Below are 12,988 nucleotides of genomic sequence, written 5' to 3' on the forward strand. Positions count from 1 at the left end.
TGGTGGGCGATGCTTTCAAAACCTGGCAAGATTAGCAGAAGAGCCCCAGCCTTGCTGCCCAACCTGAAAGGATGACCTGTGTGGCAATGGCGGAGCCAGACAGCCAGTTTTGGATGGGCCTGAGCCCAAAGTAGGTGGGCACAAAATTTTCTCTGCTTTGTTTTGAGTGAACTAAAATGACGGCTGCGCGGGGGACGAGGGGGGGGGGGGTGGAAAGTGGAAACAGATTACAAATTGGCTTCCTTACCTTGCTTACAGTGGACTAGGTAGGTTCACTTCCACTCTGGTCTTGGGCAGCGCTTTCTCCCTTCTCCATCCCCTCCCGAGTTTTGCATTTCTCCCTCTCTTCTGTCCGCATGGTCTGGTCCTTTTTACTGCCCTGAAGCGCCGTTCTCCCTCCAGCACCGGCGATTCCCATAGTCAGCCTCCTGCCAGCGTGCGTCGTCGGGGCCTCTCCTCAGGCGCGCGTCCCACCTTTGCGGAAAACGGGAAGTTGCAGAGTAGGCGGGACGCGCCTAAGGAGAGGCCCCGACGACGCACGCTGGCAGAAGGCTGGCTATGGGAATTGCCGGTGCTGGAGGGAGAACGGCGCTTCAGGGCAGTAAAAGTGAGCAGACCATGCGGACGGGGAGAGCGGGCAGAAGAGGCAGGAAAAGATTGGAGCCTCGCTTGGGAGAGCTAGGCCACTGGTTGAGTTGGGACTAGTTAGGGTGGGCGGGCCTGGAGCAAAAGTGGCTGGGCCTGGGCCTGGGCCTGGGCCTGGGCCTGGGCCTGGGCCTGGGCCCCCCCCCCCCCCCCCCCGTGGCTACGCCCTTGCTGTGTGGTCTCTGAAGCACACTGATATTTCTGGATAATCCACAGGTGGGGATTGAATCAAAGAATCTCAAACTGCAAAAATATTCAGCGTAACATAGTAGATGATGGCAGATAAAGACCTGCACGGTCTACCCAGTCTGCCCAATAAGATAAAGTCGTAGCATATGATGCTATATAACATATATATTCCTCATCTTGATCTGTCCTTGCCATTTTCAGTTTTGTCCAGGGATAACACTGTACTGTCAACTGGCACTACCCTTTTTCATTTCTAATTTTCTGGTTTTAGATTTTGTTCAGTGGTTTTGCTCTGCGTTTCTTTACTTGACTCTAATACTGCTAGCTCTGTGATGTCATCAAACCTTGCCATGCAGTGACATAACTCTCACTGCGTGGACATGCGGCGGCGAGCCACTGAGGTGGCGATAAGGGCTCTGGCGCTAACCTGGTGGTACCGCCGTGCTAGACGTTTCCAGGGGTATTCTTCTTCCCCCGGAAATGGCGCGCGCTCAGGGCAGGATACCACCAGCGGCTGCGTTGAGCCGACAGTAGTCCTGGAAGAGCAAGCGGTAACTCGCGTTGGGCTTACCGCCGCTCCGTAAAAAGAGCTCCGAAGGGAGGAACAAACCGCCTAATTTATGGGTGCATGGAAGATGGTTCAAAACCTGTTCGGAGTTAGCCAATGCTACAAGTGTCTCAAAAGAACTCTTCACTTGGTTTCCTCGCCCCATGGAACTTGCTAAAGTAGCCCTGGAATGGGAATCAGAATCTCTTTCAGCTCCAATGTGATTGAATTAGACAAGTGACCTTTGCATTTTTTTTCTTTTTATCTATTATTGGTTAAAAGCAATCTGGAGAGCATCCACCATTTGTCACAAGCTGCCAAGTAGAGGTTTTAATTATCTCCTGCCTAATGCCGCTAAGTTGCCTGATTTGCTGAGTGACACAAGCCAGGGCAGCCTTGTTTTGATGGCAGTCACACTCTGCAATATAGAGGTCCCACACTACTTCCCATCTCCTGTACCTAAGTAGGCTAAGGGGTCCTTTTACTAAGGTGCGCTGAAAAATGGCCTGCGGTAGCGTGGGAACGGGTTTTGGGCGCGTGCAGAATCATTTTTCAACTCACCTGTAAAAAAAAGGCCTTTTTAAAATTTTTGCTGAAAATCGACATGCGGTAAAATGAAAATTGCCGCACGTCCATTTTTTGATCTGAGACCTTACCGCCAGCCACTGACCTAGCGGTAAAGTCTCACGCCGTAACCAGGTGGTAATTACCTTGGTGCGCCAAATGCCACTCGGCGCACGTCCGATATACGCAGCAGAAAATAAAAATTATTTTTCAGCCGCGTGTATTGGATGCATAGCAAAAATTAAATTACCACAAGAGCCACGCGGTAGCCTGCGGTAAATCCATTTTGGCACGCATTGGGCGCACGTAGACGCTTGCGCAGCTTAGTAAAAAGGCCCCTAAGTAACCTTAAAAGCTACAGGTCAGCAAAAACATTAGAAGGCTTCCAGGTCTTTCAGCATTTTAATTATTTATTTTAATCATTCATAACCCACTCTATCTAAGCAATTCTAGGCAGCTTACATAATGACGTACACAAGGCGGAGGGCAGGAAATTAATATGACCATAAGAAATAAATGTCAAAAAATACTTAAAAGAATAACTAAAATATTTGACAGAATAGATACACTTTCACACATTTCCAATTTTACGGTGAGAATAATAAAAGGACATTTTTAAACAATCCAGGAACATAAGACCTTTCAAGTCAAAATGATTAAATATTTTGACACCCGCCAGACAGGACTGAACAAAGATCTGGGTTTTCTATCACATTATAAAACCATAAAATTCTACTGTTTTGTCACCTTATCATCAGCCATCCATCTCTCCCAGTCTCTCACCCACCCAGTCCCTCATAGGCACCCCGTATAAGAGGCTTGGGGAGGCTAAGCCTCCCCAGCCCAATCGTGGACTTCCGCTTGTGATGCAGCCCACCCCCCCGCCCCGCGCATTTTGACCTTTTATTTCCGTGGCAGCGACGTCAATGAAGAAAAAGACACTACAGGCTCGCCGCCAGCTTCTCCCTTCTCTCTGCACACAGTGTCCCGCCTTCTGTGGTGATGCATTTCCTGTTTCCGCGAGGGCGGGACACTGTGTGCAGAGAGAAGGGAGAAGCTGGCGGCGAGCCTGTAGTGTCTTTTTCTTCATTGACGTCGCTGCCACGGAGCGTATGGAGGTAAGCTCTGCCCCTTTTAGCCTCCCCAAACAGTTGGGCTACCGACCGTCTATGCAGTCCATCCCTGTTTCTCACCTAACCCAACCCACCCTCTTCCTGAGACTGTCATTGGATGCTTTTCTGTTTCACTTATATATTCTGATATTTGTCAACATTTGCTTATTTCTGATCTGAAGAAAAAGGGTTACCTTCGAAAGCTAATCAAAAAGTAACATCTTATTTTCTTTTCTCTGTTTTGATTTATTTCTATTTATTACTTTTTTAAGTGGGCTCGCACGGCTACTACACCACTTTATATATAATATAATAATTTGCTCCTCCAACATTCCAATGTGTGTCACTGGGATCGTAACCACCTGCTGACGTCACTCCTCCAACGTTCTCCGTCCCCCCTCCCTCCCAGTTCCATGGGACCCTGGAACTGAGAGGGAGGGACGGAGGGACAGAGGGAGGGGGGACCCTGGAAATGGGAGGGAGGGAAGGGGACACTGGAACTCGGAGGGGGGGGGGGACTGGAACTCGGAGGGAGGTGGAGGGGGAAGGGGAGAGATGCTGCACTTGGATGGATGGAGGGGGCAGGGCACAGAGGACGTTGCCTGCATATGGATAAATGCAGGGGAGGGAGGGGACCCTGAAACTCGGAGGGAGGCAAGGAGGGGACGACCCTGGAACTCAGAGGCAGGGAGGGGACGACCCTGGAACTCGAAGGCAAGGAGGGAGGGGGGGACAACCCTGGAACTCAGAGGGCGGGAGGGAGGGGGGACCCTGGAACCGGGAGGGAGGGGGGGCCCTGGCACACACTCTCATGCTCACACACACTCTCTCTCTCTCATAGACGCACCCAGCCTCACACTCTCTCTGTCACACACACACACTCGCACATTCACTCTCTCTCTCTCACAGTCACTCTCACACACACTCGCTCAAACATACACACTCCGAGGAAAGCCTTGCTAGCGCCCGTTTCATGTGTGTCAGAAACGGGCCTTTTTTACTAGTATCTCTATAAATCTCTACATACACATACATGCATAAACACACCAATTTCATTTAAAAATCTAATATACCGTGACTGTTTGACAATAGGGAGGGGAAGGGAAACGTGACTTGATATACCGCCTTTCTGAGGTTTTTGCAACTATGTTCAAAGCGGTTTACATATATTCAGGTGCTTATTTTGTACCAGGTGCAATGGAGGATTAAGTGACTTGCCCAGAGTCACAAGGAGCTGCAGTGGGAATTGATCTATACTTTGTATAGATCATTTAGGTGAGAAAATTAATATTTAGGTCTGTGTGTGGGAAAAAAAAAACCCTAATATTTTAGAAAAAGCTCAGCAAATATGTGCTCTCTCTCCTAAAAGTTTCATAATTTTGGACTACGCATGGCCCTATTAAGGGTGGATTACTGTCACTCTTTATTTGGGAATGCCAAGCAATACAGGTAGTGCAGCATGCTACCGCGAGGGTGGTTGTAGGTGTTTCGAAGTGGGATATATTACTTCCACTTTGAAACAGCTACATTGATTGCCCATGAGATTTAGAATCCAGTTTAAAGTTCTGTATCTTCTCCATCAGACTATTTATGGGAGGGTGCTGTGGTCTGGCCCACCGAGAGACTAAGCCGAGCCTGGGGCAGAATCGTCATCAACGCCGCTACCCCCCTCCCAAATCATTATCGCCACCGCCACCCCCCTCCCTCCCACCCAAAGTACCTTGGCTGGCCCCGCCAGCTGCAGACAGCGCGGCTCCTTCCTCTGCCCAGCACTGCCTGCCCCTTGTAATAAAGTGAATTTTAAAGATTGTTTTTCAACTCTACCTTGACCAGTGCACTTGGGGTCTGTATTTTTGATTAGAAGTATTTCTGTTTAAAAATGATTGTTTAACTTTGATTGTGTGAAAATAAGTTGGGGAATGTAGAAGATAAGACACAGCTCTAATTAATTTGGTATGTGAAGGGTGAGATGGAGCCTGTTTTGTGTTCAGACTGGCCACCTGGACTGAGAAACATGTGACCACAATCCCACTGTATGGCTTGTTTACCTAAACAGAGAAATTCTCAAGCATTCTGTAATTTTCCTTAGCTCTGAAATGAGCTCTAAGCCTAATAAAAAAGGGAGTTTCTATCAGTGAAATTGGAGCTCGTCTGTAACGTACGAACTGCGCAGAGAACCATATTTCCCAGTCAAAGAAACTCCTGGCTTTCGCTGTGAACAGGGCTCCCCCCCCCCCCCCAGCTGATGAGAGCCTGGATGATGTAATGATCAGTGATGAACGTATGTATATTATAGTGTATTATTTCTGCTTTTCCTGGTCTAGAAACTCCTAGCATTGCTTGGATGTAAAGATTAGGGGCCAGTGATGTAATGATTGTTTATAAGTATTGCTTCTTTTCAGTTATATAGCTAATCACTGTATATATATAAATCATTGTGTATCTTAGATTTTAGAACCTCTAATAAAGGTCTCATTTACCTAATACGAATCCAAAAGAATCCACAGTAATTACTGAGTAGTCTGTGTCAGTAAAGCAGGTTGTAAAACCAGGGCAGTACACCCCTGTGGCTGCTTTCTTCAGGTCGCACATGCTCAGTCTCAAAACTGAGCATGTGCGGCTTGAGGGTCCAGCAGGCAAGCAATGCAAGAGGGAACCGGCACCTGAGTTTTCTCTCTCCTGCTCCTGTCAGGACGCGATCACCAGGGTCCCCTCAGGAGCAGGAGAGAGAGAGAGAGAGACCCCTGCGCCAGGCCCCCCCCCCCCCCCTCGGCAGCTATGGCTGTGGTATTTACATTCTGTTATAAAGCTGTTTGCATCCTAGAAATAAGCAGTGGATTTTCCCTAAGTCCATTTTAATAATGGTCTATAGACTTTTCCTTTAGGAAGCCATTCAAACCTTTTTTAAACCCTGCTAAGCTACCTGTTTTTCCTACATTCTCTGGCAACAAATTCCAGCGTTTAATTACAAGCTGAGTAAAGAAATATTTTATCCGATTCATTTTAAATTTACTAGTTTGTAAATTTATTGCGTGCCCCCTAGTCCTAGTATTTTTGGAAAGTGTAAACAAGCGATTCACGTCTACCTGTTCCACTCCACTCATTATTTTATAAACCTCTATCATATCTCACCTCAGTTGTATTTTCTCCAAGTTAAAGGCATTCCGTGCTGGGTGCTCTTTATAGAACAGTGAGCCCAACTGTAGATACCTGCTGAAACCTAATTTTCGGGAGTTGAGCATGCAAATGACAGTCTACTACAACATCGTGCTTAACTTCTTGCACTCCCTGACTCGCCCATGCCCCTCCCACAGCCCCCGCCCCTTTGAGTAGTGCACTAGAAAAAGTAAGATTGATGTTACAGAACAGTGACTAGGGCAGATGCAAGAGCAAATCCAAATTGTTGCCAATTAACTCCAATTATTAATTGTTAAAGCCTTGTTAACTAATTAATGTCAGCGTGCATCTGTCTTGCAAGCCTAAATTTGGGTGACCTATACAGAATTCCAGGGGACAAGTGGCCAATATGCTACCTATATGGGCACGTGGCTCCACTTACACATATATGGATTTTGTAAATCTGCACATCTGCATCCAAAAGCCCAAACATTTGCAACCTTTTCCACTCATACTCTAGCTGGGATTGTTTTCCTGCAATTTTTCTGACTCCATGTGCATCCTTAAGTTAGTCGACCCTAATTTTCTATTTAACTCCTGCTACTCTGTGTTATCTGTCTGTATGTTCCACCTCTATTTATACTCTATGTTGTCTATTAAGATGTTTTGATGTGTCTTCTGTTGACATTCTGTGCCATACTTTGTATTGTTATTTAAATATTTTTACTGCTGTAATCGTCTATTGCCTTTGGGGTCCTTTTACCAAGCTGCGGGGGGAAAATGGCTCTGCGCTAGCGGCGGGGGCCGTTTTTACCGCAGCGGGTATAAAGCCCCAGACACACATGGCCAGGCATTAAGAGAACTCTTATCGCATGGCCAAGCGAAGAGGAGCCCTTACGTGGCGATAAGGGCTCCCGCGCTAACCCAGCAGTAACCGGGCAGCATGCGGCGATGCCCAATTACCGCCGGGTTACCGCCACGCAAGCCATTTCCGGGGGTTTTCTTTTTCCCCAGGAAATGGTGCGAGCTCGGGGTGGGGCTACCACCGGCAGCCGCACTGGCCAGGCGGTAGTCCCGGAAGAGCGAGCGGTAAGGCCATGTTGAGATTACCCGCCGCACTGTAAAAAAGCCTCTGGCTTATTCTTGCTGTACACTGCCATGGATCAATTTTTTTCAAAGGGTAAGTCCTAATAAATAAATCAGAAGTGATTTTGAAGCCAGAGATTTAAGCACACTCCCTCCCTAAGCAAAGACCAGGTTGAAACAAGACATCTTCCGAGACTGAGGTGGGACTTGAAGCACATGAAAATGCTAACATGATCATTTTCTGAGATATGTGTAGAGGTGTTCTAATGTATGGGGCCCATGTATACTTGAAGGACCACACAACACATGTGTACAATCTGTTTCCTTTAAATGCTGCATGCTAAAAGCATGCACATACATACATATATTAATAGCATCTGTTCTAGAATCGCGGACTTCTAAAATCGCCTCCACAGACCATACAAGATCACACATATCCTATATAATAAAACTCACCCTCAACGTTCTGAAGACACTGACGTCAGTGAAGCCAAGCCACTGACGTCACTTCCTTCAAGACGGGTTCGAAGGGTTCGTGGTGGTGAAGCCACCGAAATCGCCAAGTCTCGGGGTCCCGCCCTCGCGTCAAACGTGATGACGTCAAGGGCGGAGCAATGGCATCACACACCGAGGGCGGAGCAATGGCGTACGGTGTGTTCAGGAGGTGCAAGGCAATGGCATCAGAACGACGAAGGGGTCGGCAGGTAGGTAGGAAGGGAGGGAAAAGGGGGGGGGGTGTTGGGGAAGAAAGCCTTGCTAGCGCCCGTTTCATTTGCTCCAGAAACGGGCCTCTTTTACTAGTAAACATATAATACAATAAAACAAAAAAAGAAGAAGAAATATATTTTAATAATGAGGTTGATAGCATTTTTCTCATTCTAAAACACTAGACTACTTTAGCATGTTCAGGAAAACAGATAAACAGAAAGGTCAAACCGTTTTCAGACTTGGGATATTTATACAATTACATTGTAAAAAAAAGTCTCCCAGTAACATAGCATAAGAGTCTTAAATGATTCAAGCCAAGGCTGGGATTAGAACTCTTTGCATAAGTATTAACCCTCTCCTTCTCTTGCAGTGCCACCTTCAGCATACCTCACGGGTTCTCCTTCACATCAGACTTAGGCTACAAATTCCCAGGAACCATAAAATTCAGCTTACTAAGAGGCCACTGCAGATATAAACAGTGAGGCATGGTCTGCCCAGGCTTCCTACCTGATAGGTGCCCCCCTGCCCTGGGCGGGCCTCAGCAGCACAGTGATGGTGCTCTCCGACTCTCCCAGGGGGGCTGGCATGTCTGCATAGTCAAAGGAAGGCGCTGCAAGCAAAAGAAAAGAGAACATGTCCTTTCACCGACTGAAGGTGTGGAGGAGGAAGGTACCCTGATGGATCCTCCAGAGAAGACGGAGGCTTTCATGAGGAGTGAAGTTTAAACAGGCTGCTCAACTTTGCATTACATTATAAAAATTCGTATATTCCGCTATCACCCAAAGGAGTTCTACGCGGATCGCAAGATCTAGAGGTCATCAGGCAAACCCTGAGGAATTACAACTCAAAAGGTCAGTATCACAGTTATATATATCCACAGAACTGAAGAATCTAGGAAGTCAACTGGCTTAGGAGAACCAATGTCTTCCCATTGAGGGTGTCAACCTTGCAGTGAGGGAGCCCAATAGACATGCAGTTGCGTTCGTGCATAGCAGGTCTACTTCACTTTTCTCTTATTTATTTATTTATTTATTTGTTGCATTTGTACACCACATTTTCCCACCTATTTGCAGGTTCAATGTGGCTTACATAGTACCGTCAAAGGCGTTTGCTCAGTCGGTGGATAACAAATACAAAGTTGCATAGTGATCGTATGAGGTATAAGTGGAGGGTCGGAATGGATGAAGATTGCGTGAAGTCGTGTTCGATCATAGTCATGCTGTGTTGGTAGGTGAAGAGGGTTACGTGGGGTCGTTGGGGTAGGCCTTTTTGGAGAGGTAGGTTGCAACAGAAGGTCACGATGCAACCAACCAGAACTCAGAAGAGACTTCTTGAAAGATTCATTACAGTAAATTCCCAGTTGCTTATTCAAAGCACTGCAAGGGAACCAAACAAGCATTGCAATGTGTTCTGCTGAGCTGCTCATTTACTGATAAACGAGTCACTGGAAAGGTCCTAGAAAGCCTCTCAGGTCTTGAATATTCCGGGTTTGTTTGGCTGGTTACAAGGGGTGGTAATGCAGGTATGGTTGTTACTTCAGCTCCTGATTAACAGAAAGGGGAGGGGGAAAGACACTCCTGCCAGTGCGCAATTCCCAGAAGGCCATTAGGCAACTTTTCAACCAAGTCCAGAGCTGTTAGTCCACATTCCACAAAAGGTTAGCAAATTAAGCTCCAAGCAGCAGGATGCTCACTGCTTATTAATAAAGACTTATCCAAGAAAACAACCCTCCCCCCTTGCTTTTCATTTCTGAACAATTAACTCGAGGCAATTGGCCTTCAACAGCAGCATGCCACCTCAATACCTACTCTACTGTATCGCTCTGCTAAACAAATCATTCCCACCCATCACTCGCTCTTGTCCGTGGTTAGAAACAGACTGGGACATATCTTCATCAAGAGCCGCCAGCTCCGTGAACGTCAAGGCTACTCATTTCTTGTTCTACTGCATTTAAACCAAAATCCAGGAGCTGCTGTTAGGCTGGCACAGAGCCTTGAGTAAGGCTCATCCTAGCTGCCACCCTCACTTCCAGAACTGCTCACTAACAACTTAATGCCACTATGCTCCAGGTCTACCAACAAGAACCATGGGGACAGAATGGCAAAAGAACCCCAGGAGAGGAATGGAAAGATCATACATAAAGGACAAGGGCCGTAGGATCTGGAAAGCAGTATTTGGGGGGAGGGGGGGTTGAGAGGAGGCATCCTCAGGAGGGGAAAACCTCCCCCTGGAGAAACCTAATGGTTAGTGCATGAGAACCTAGGGAAACAGGGTTCAATTCCCACTGCAGCTCCTTGTTGAGTCTGGCCAAGTCACTTAACCCCCTCTATTGCCCCAGGTACAAAATAAGCACCTGTATATAATATGTAAACTACTTTAACTGTAACTACAGAAAGGAGGTATATCAAATCCCAGCCCCTTTCTCTGGGTTCCAGGACTCCTTGAAAGAGGACCCCCCTGCTCTCAGACATTCCACTCCAGCAGGGTCCTCTCCACAGTTCTGCTTTTCACCAATCAAACCAGTTATTATACAACAGCTCACCCTGCCCCACACATGTGTAAGGGAAAGGGAAATTGACTTCATATACCGCCTTTCTGAGGTTTTTGCAACTACATTCAAAGCGGTTTACATATATTCAGGTACTTATTTTGTACCAGGGGCAATCGAGGGTTAAGTGACTTGCCCACAGTCACAAGGAGCTGCAGTGGGAATGGAACTCAGTTCCCCAGGATCAAAGTCCACAGCACTAACCACTAGGCTACTCCTCCACTCATTCCACCAATAAGAGCCAACCTCATCAGTGATGTCACAATGGCTTGGCTCACTTATGATATTGTGATGTCATAAGGGAAAGGGGGAAAGGGAAATGTGACTTGATATACCGCCTTTCTGAGGTTTTTGCAACTACATTCAAAGCGGTTCACATATATTCAGGTACTTATTTTGTACCAGGGGCAATGGAGGGGTTAAGTGACTTGCCCAGAGTCACAAGGAACTGCAGTGGGAATGGAACTCAGTTCCCCAGGATCAAAGTCCACAGCACTAACCACTAGGCTACTCCTCCACTCTCTACATATGAATTTGTCCATGGGTTAACTTTAATTATGCTATTATCATCGTGGAGACAGCAGAATGGAAGCACAAATCTGACTTCAGCACCCTGGATGAAATCCATTACAGACAATTTTACCCAAAATGTGTTTTTTTTTTTCTGAATGCATCATTATATCCTTACCAGATATATTGGTAGTAATTTCGGTGAGCGCTGTCTGACCAAATCCCTTGCCTGTGCGAGCCCGGACAGAGAACAAGTAGGTAGTCCCTGGATGCAGGTTGGAGAACACGTGATAGGTCTCGTTCCGCAGCTTGGAGACGGTGCGGCGGGGGCCAGGCACGTTCACCGCTGGGTCCGACGATTCAATGCTCTGATAGCTGATCTGAGGGAAGAGATCCATTCAGAGTCACAAATAGCGTTTCAACGTTTAGCCCACCTTTCTAAAAGAGGTCCAAGGCTGCTTACAGCATTGTTATAAGTCCCTTCCCCAGAGAGCTTAAAATCTAAGTGGGTACCTAATGCGACAGGAGATTAAGAGGACAATTTTCAAAGGCATTTCTACATATAAAACAGGAATTTATGAACAGAAAGTAAATTTTTCAAAACGTTCCCACCCGTCTATGTAAGGCCACGACACACAAGTTTATGCCCACATGGGCAGGGACATTTCACTTTGCCCTTGTGACCCTGAGCAAGTCACTTAACCCTCCACTAACCCAGGTACAAAAAATTGTGTTTGTGAGCTCACCAGGGCACCGTGATACTACTTGTATGCAATATGGAAAACCACTTTGACTGTACCATTGAAAGGCAGTCTATCAAATCCATGACTCACACAATAATACTTTTTTATTTACTAAAATATGTGCAGACTTTTACCCAAAACTTTACCTGCCCAAATAGCAGGTGAAAATTAAAATGCATATTTCCACCTAGGGAATTTTCAAAGGGGAATGCTCCTACCGCAACCTACTCCTCACTGGCCTCCCACTTAACCACCTATTCCCCCTTCAATCCGTTCAGAACTCTGCTGCACGTCTTATATTCCGCCAGAACCGATATACTCATATCACCCCTCTCCTTAGGTCACTTCACTGGCTTCCAATCAGATACCACATTCAGTTCAAGCTTCTCCTTCTTACCTACAAATGCACTCAGTATGCAGCCCCTCATTACCTCTCTACCCTCATCTCCCCTTACGTTCCCGCCCGAAACCTCCGCTCACAGGACAAATCCCTCCTCTCAGTACCCTTCTCCACCACCGCCAACTTCAGGCTCCGCCCATTCTGCCTCGCCTCACCCTATGCTTGGAATAAACTTCCTGAGCCCTTACGCCAAGCCCCCTCCCTACCCATCTTCAAATCCTTACTCAAAGCCCACCTCTTCAATGTTGCTTTCGGCACCTAACCTCTATAACCTTTCAGGAAATCTAGACTGCCCCAATTTGATGACCCCTACTTGACTAACTGTACATTTGTCCTTTAGATTGTAAGCTCTTTGAGCAGGGACTGTCCTTCTATGTTGAACTGTACAGCGCTGCGTAACCCTAGTAGCGCTTTAGAAATGTTAAATAGTACTAGTACTAGTAGTACAGGTAAATACAATCCCCTAATTTCTATAACCTCATCCCTGAAATGTAAGTTTCATTTGCATGCTAAGATTAGACAGTCCGCCCGGTTGTTTGTTTCTTTTGATCCCAACAGGAGGGGAGTCGCCATCGCAAAACGCACAATCTCCAATTGGCTAGCGGATTGCATATCCTTCACTTACGCCCAAGCTGACCTGACTCTGGAGGGCCATGTCACGGCTCACAATGTTAGAGCCACGGCTGCAACAGTGGCTCACTTAAAGTCAGCCTCCATTGAGGAGATTTGCAAGGCTGCAACGTGGTCATCAGTCCACACATTCACATCTCACTACTGCCTCCAGCAGGGTACCCGACGCGACAGTCGGTTTGGCCAGTC

At 46.9% G+C, this 12,988-nt stretch overlaps 1 protein-coding gene across 2 annotated transcripts in view; it reads right to left on the reverse strand.

The window, feature by feature from the left end:
* Positions 1 to 12,988, reverse strand: part of PTPRU (protein tyrosine phosphatase receptor type U) — a 559,392-nt gene that overhangs the window by 188,417 nt on the left and 357,987 nt on the right. For both annotated transcript variants that reach the window (XM_030217348.1, XM_030217349.1), the window contains exons 10-11: positions 11,205 to 11,406; positions 8,476 to 8,578 (exon numbers count right to left, since the gene is read on the reverse strand). In XM_030217348.1, coding sequence (XP_030073208.1) covers positions 8,476 to 8,578; positions 11,205 to 11,406 — 305 coding nt within the window. The remainder of the gene's footprint in view (positions 1 to 8,475; positions 8,579 to 11,204; positions 11,407 to 12,988) is intronic.

Source organism: Microcaecilia unicolor, chromosome 11, assembly GCF_901765095.1.
Source record: "Microcaecilia unicolor chromosome 11, aMicUni1.1, whole genome shotgun sequence".
Lineage (NCBI taxonomy): Eukaryota > Metazoa > Chordata > Amphibia > Gymnophiona > Siphonopidae > Microcaecilia > Microcaecilia unicolor.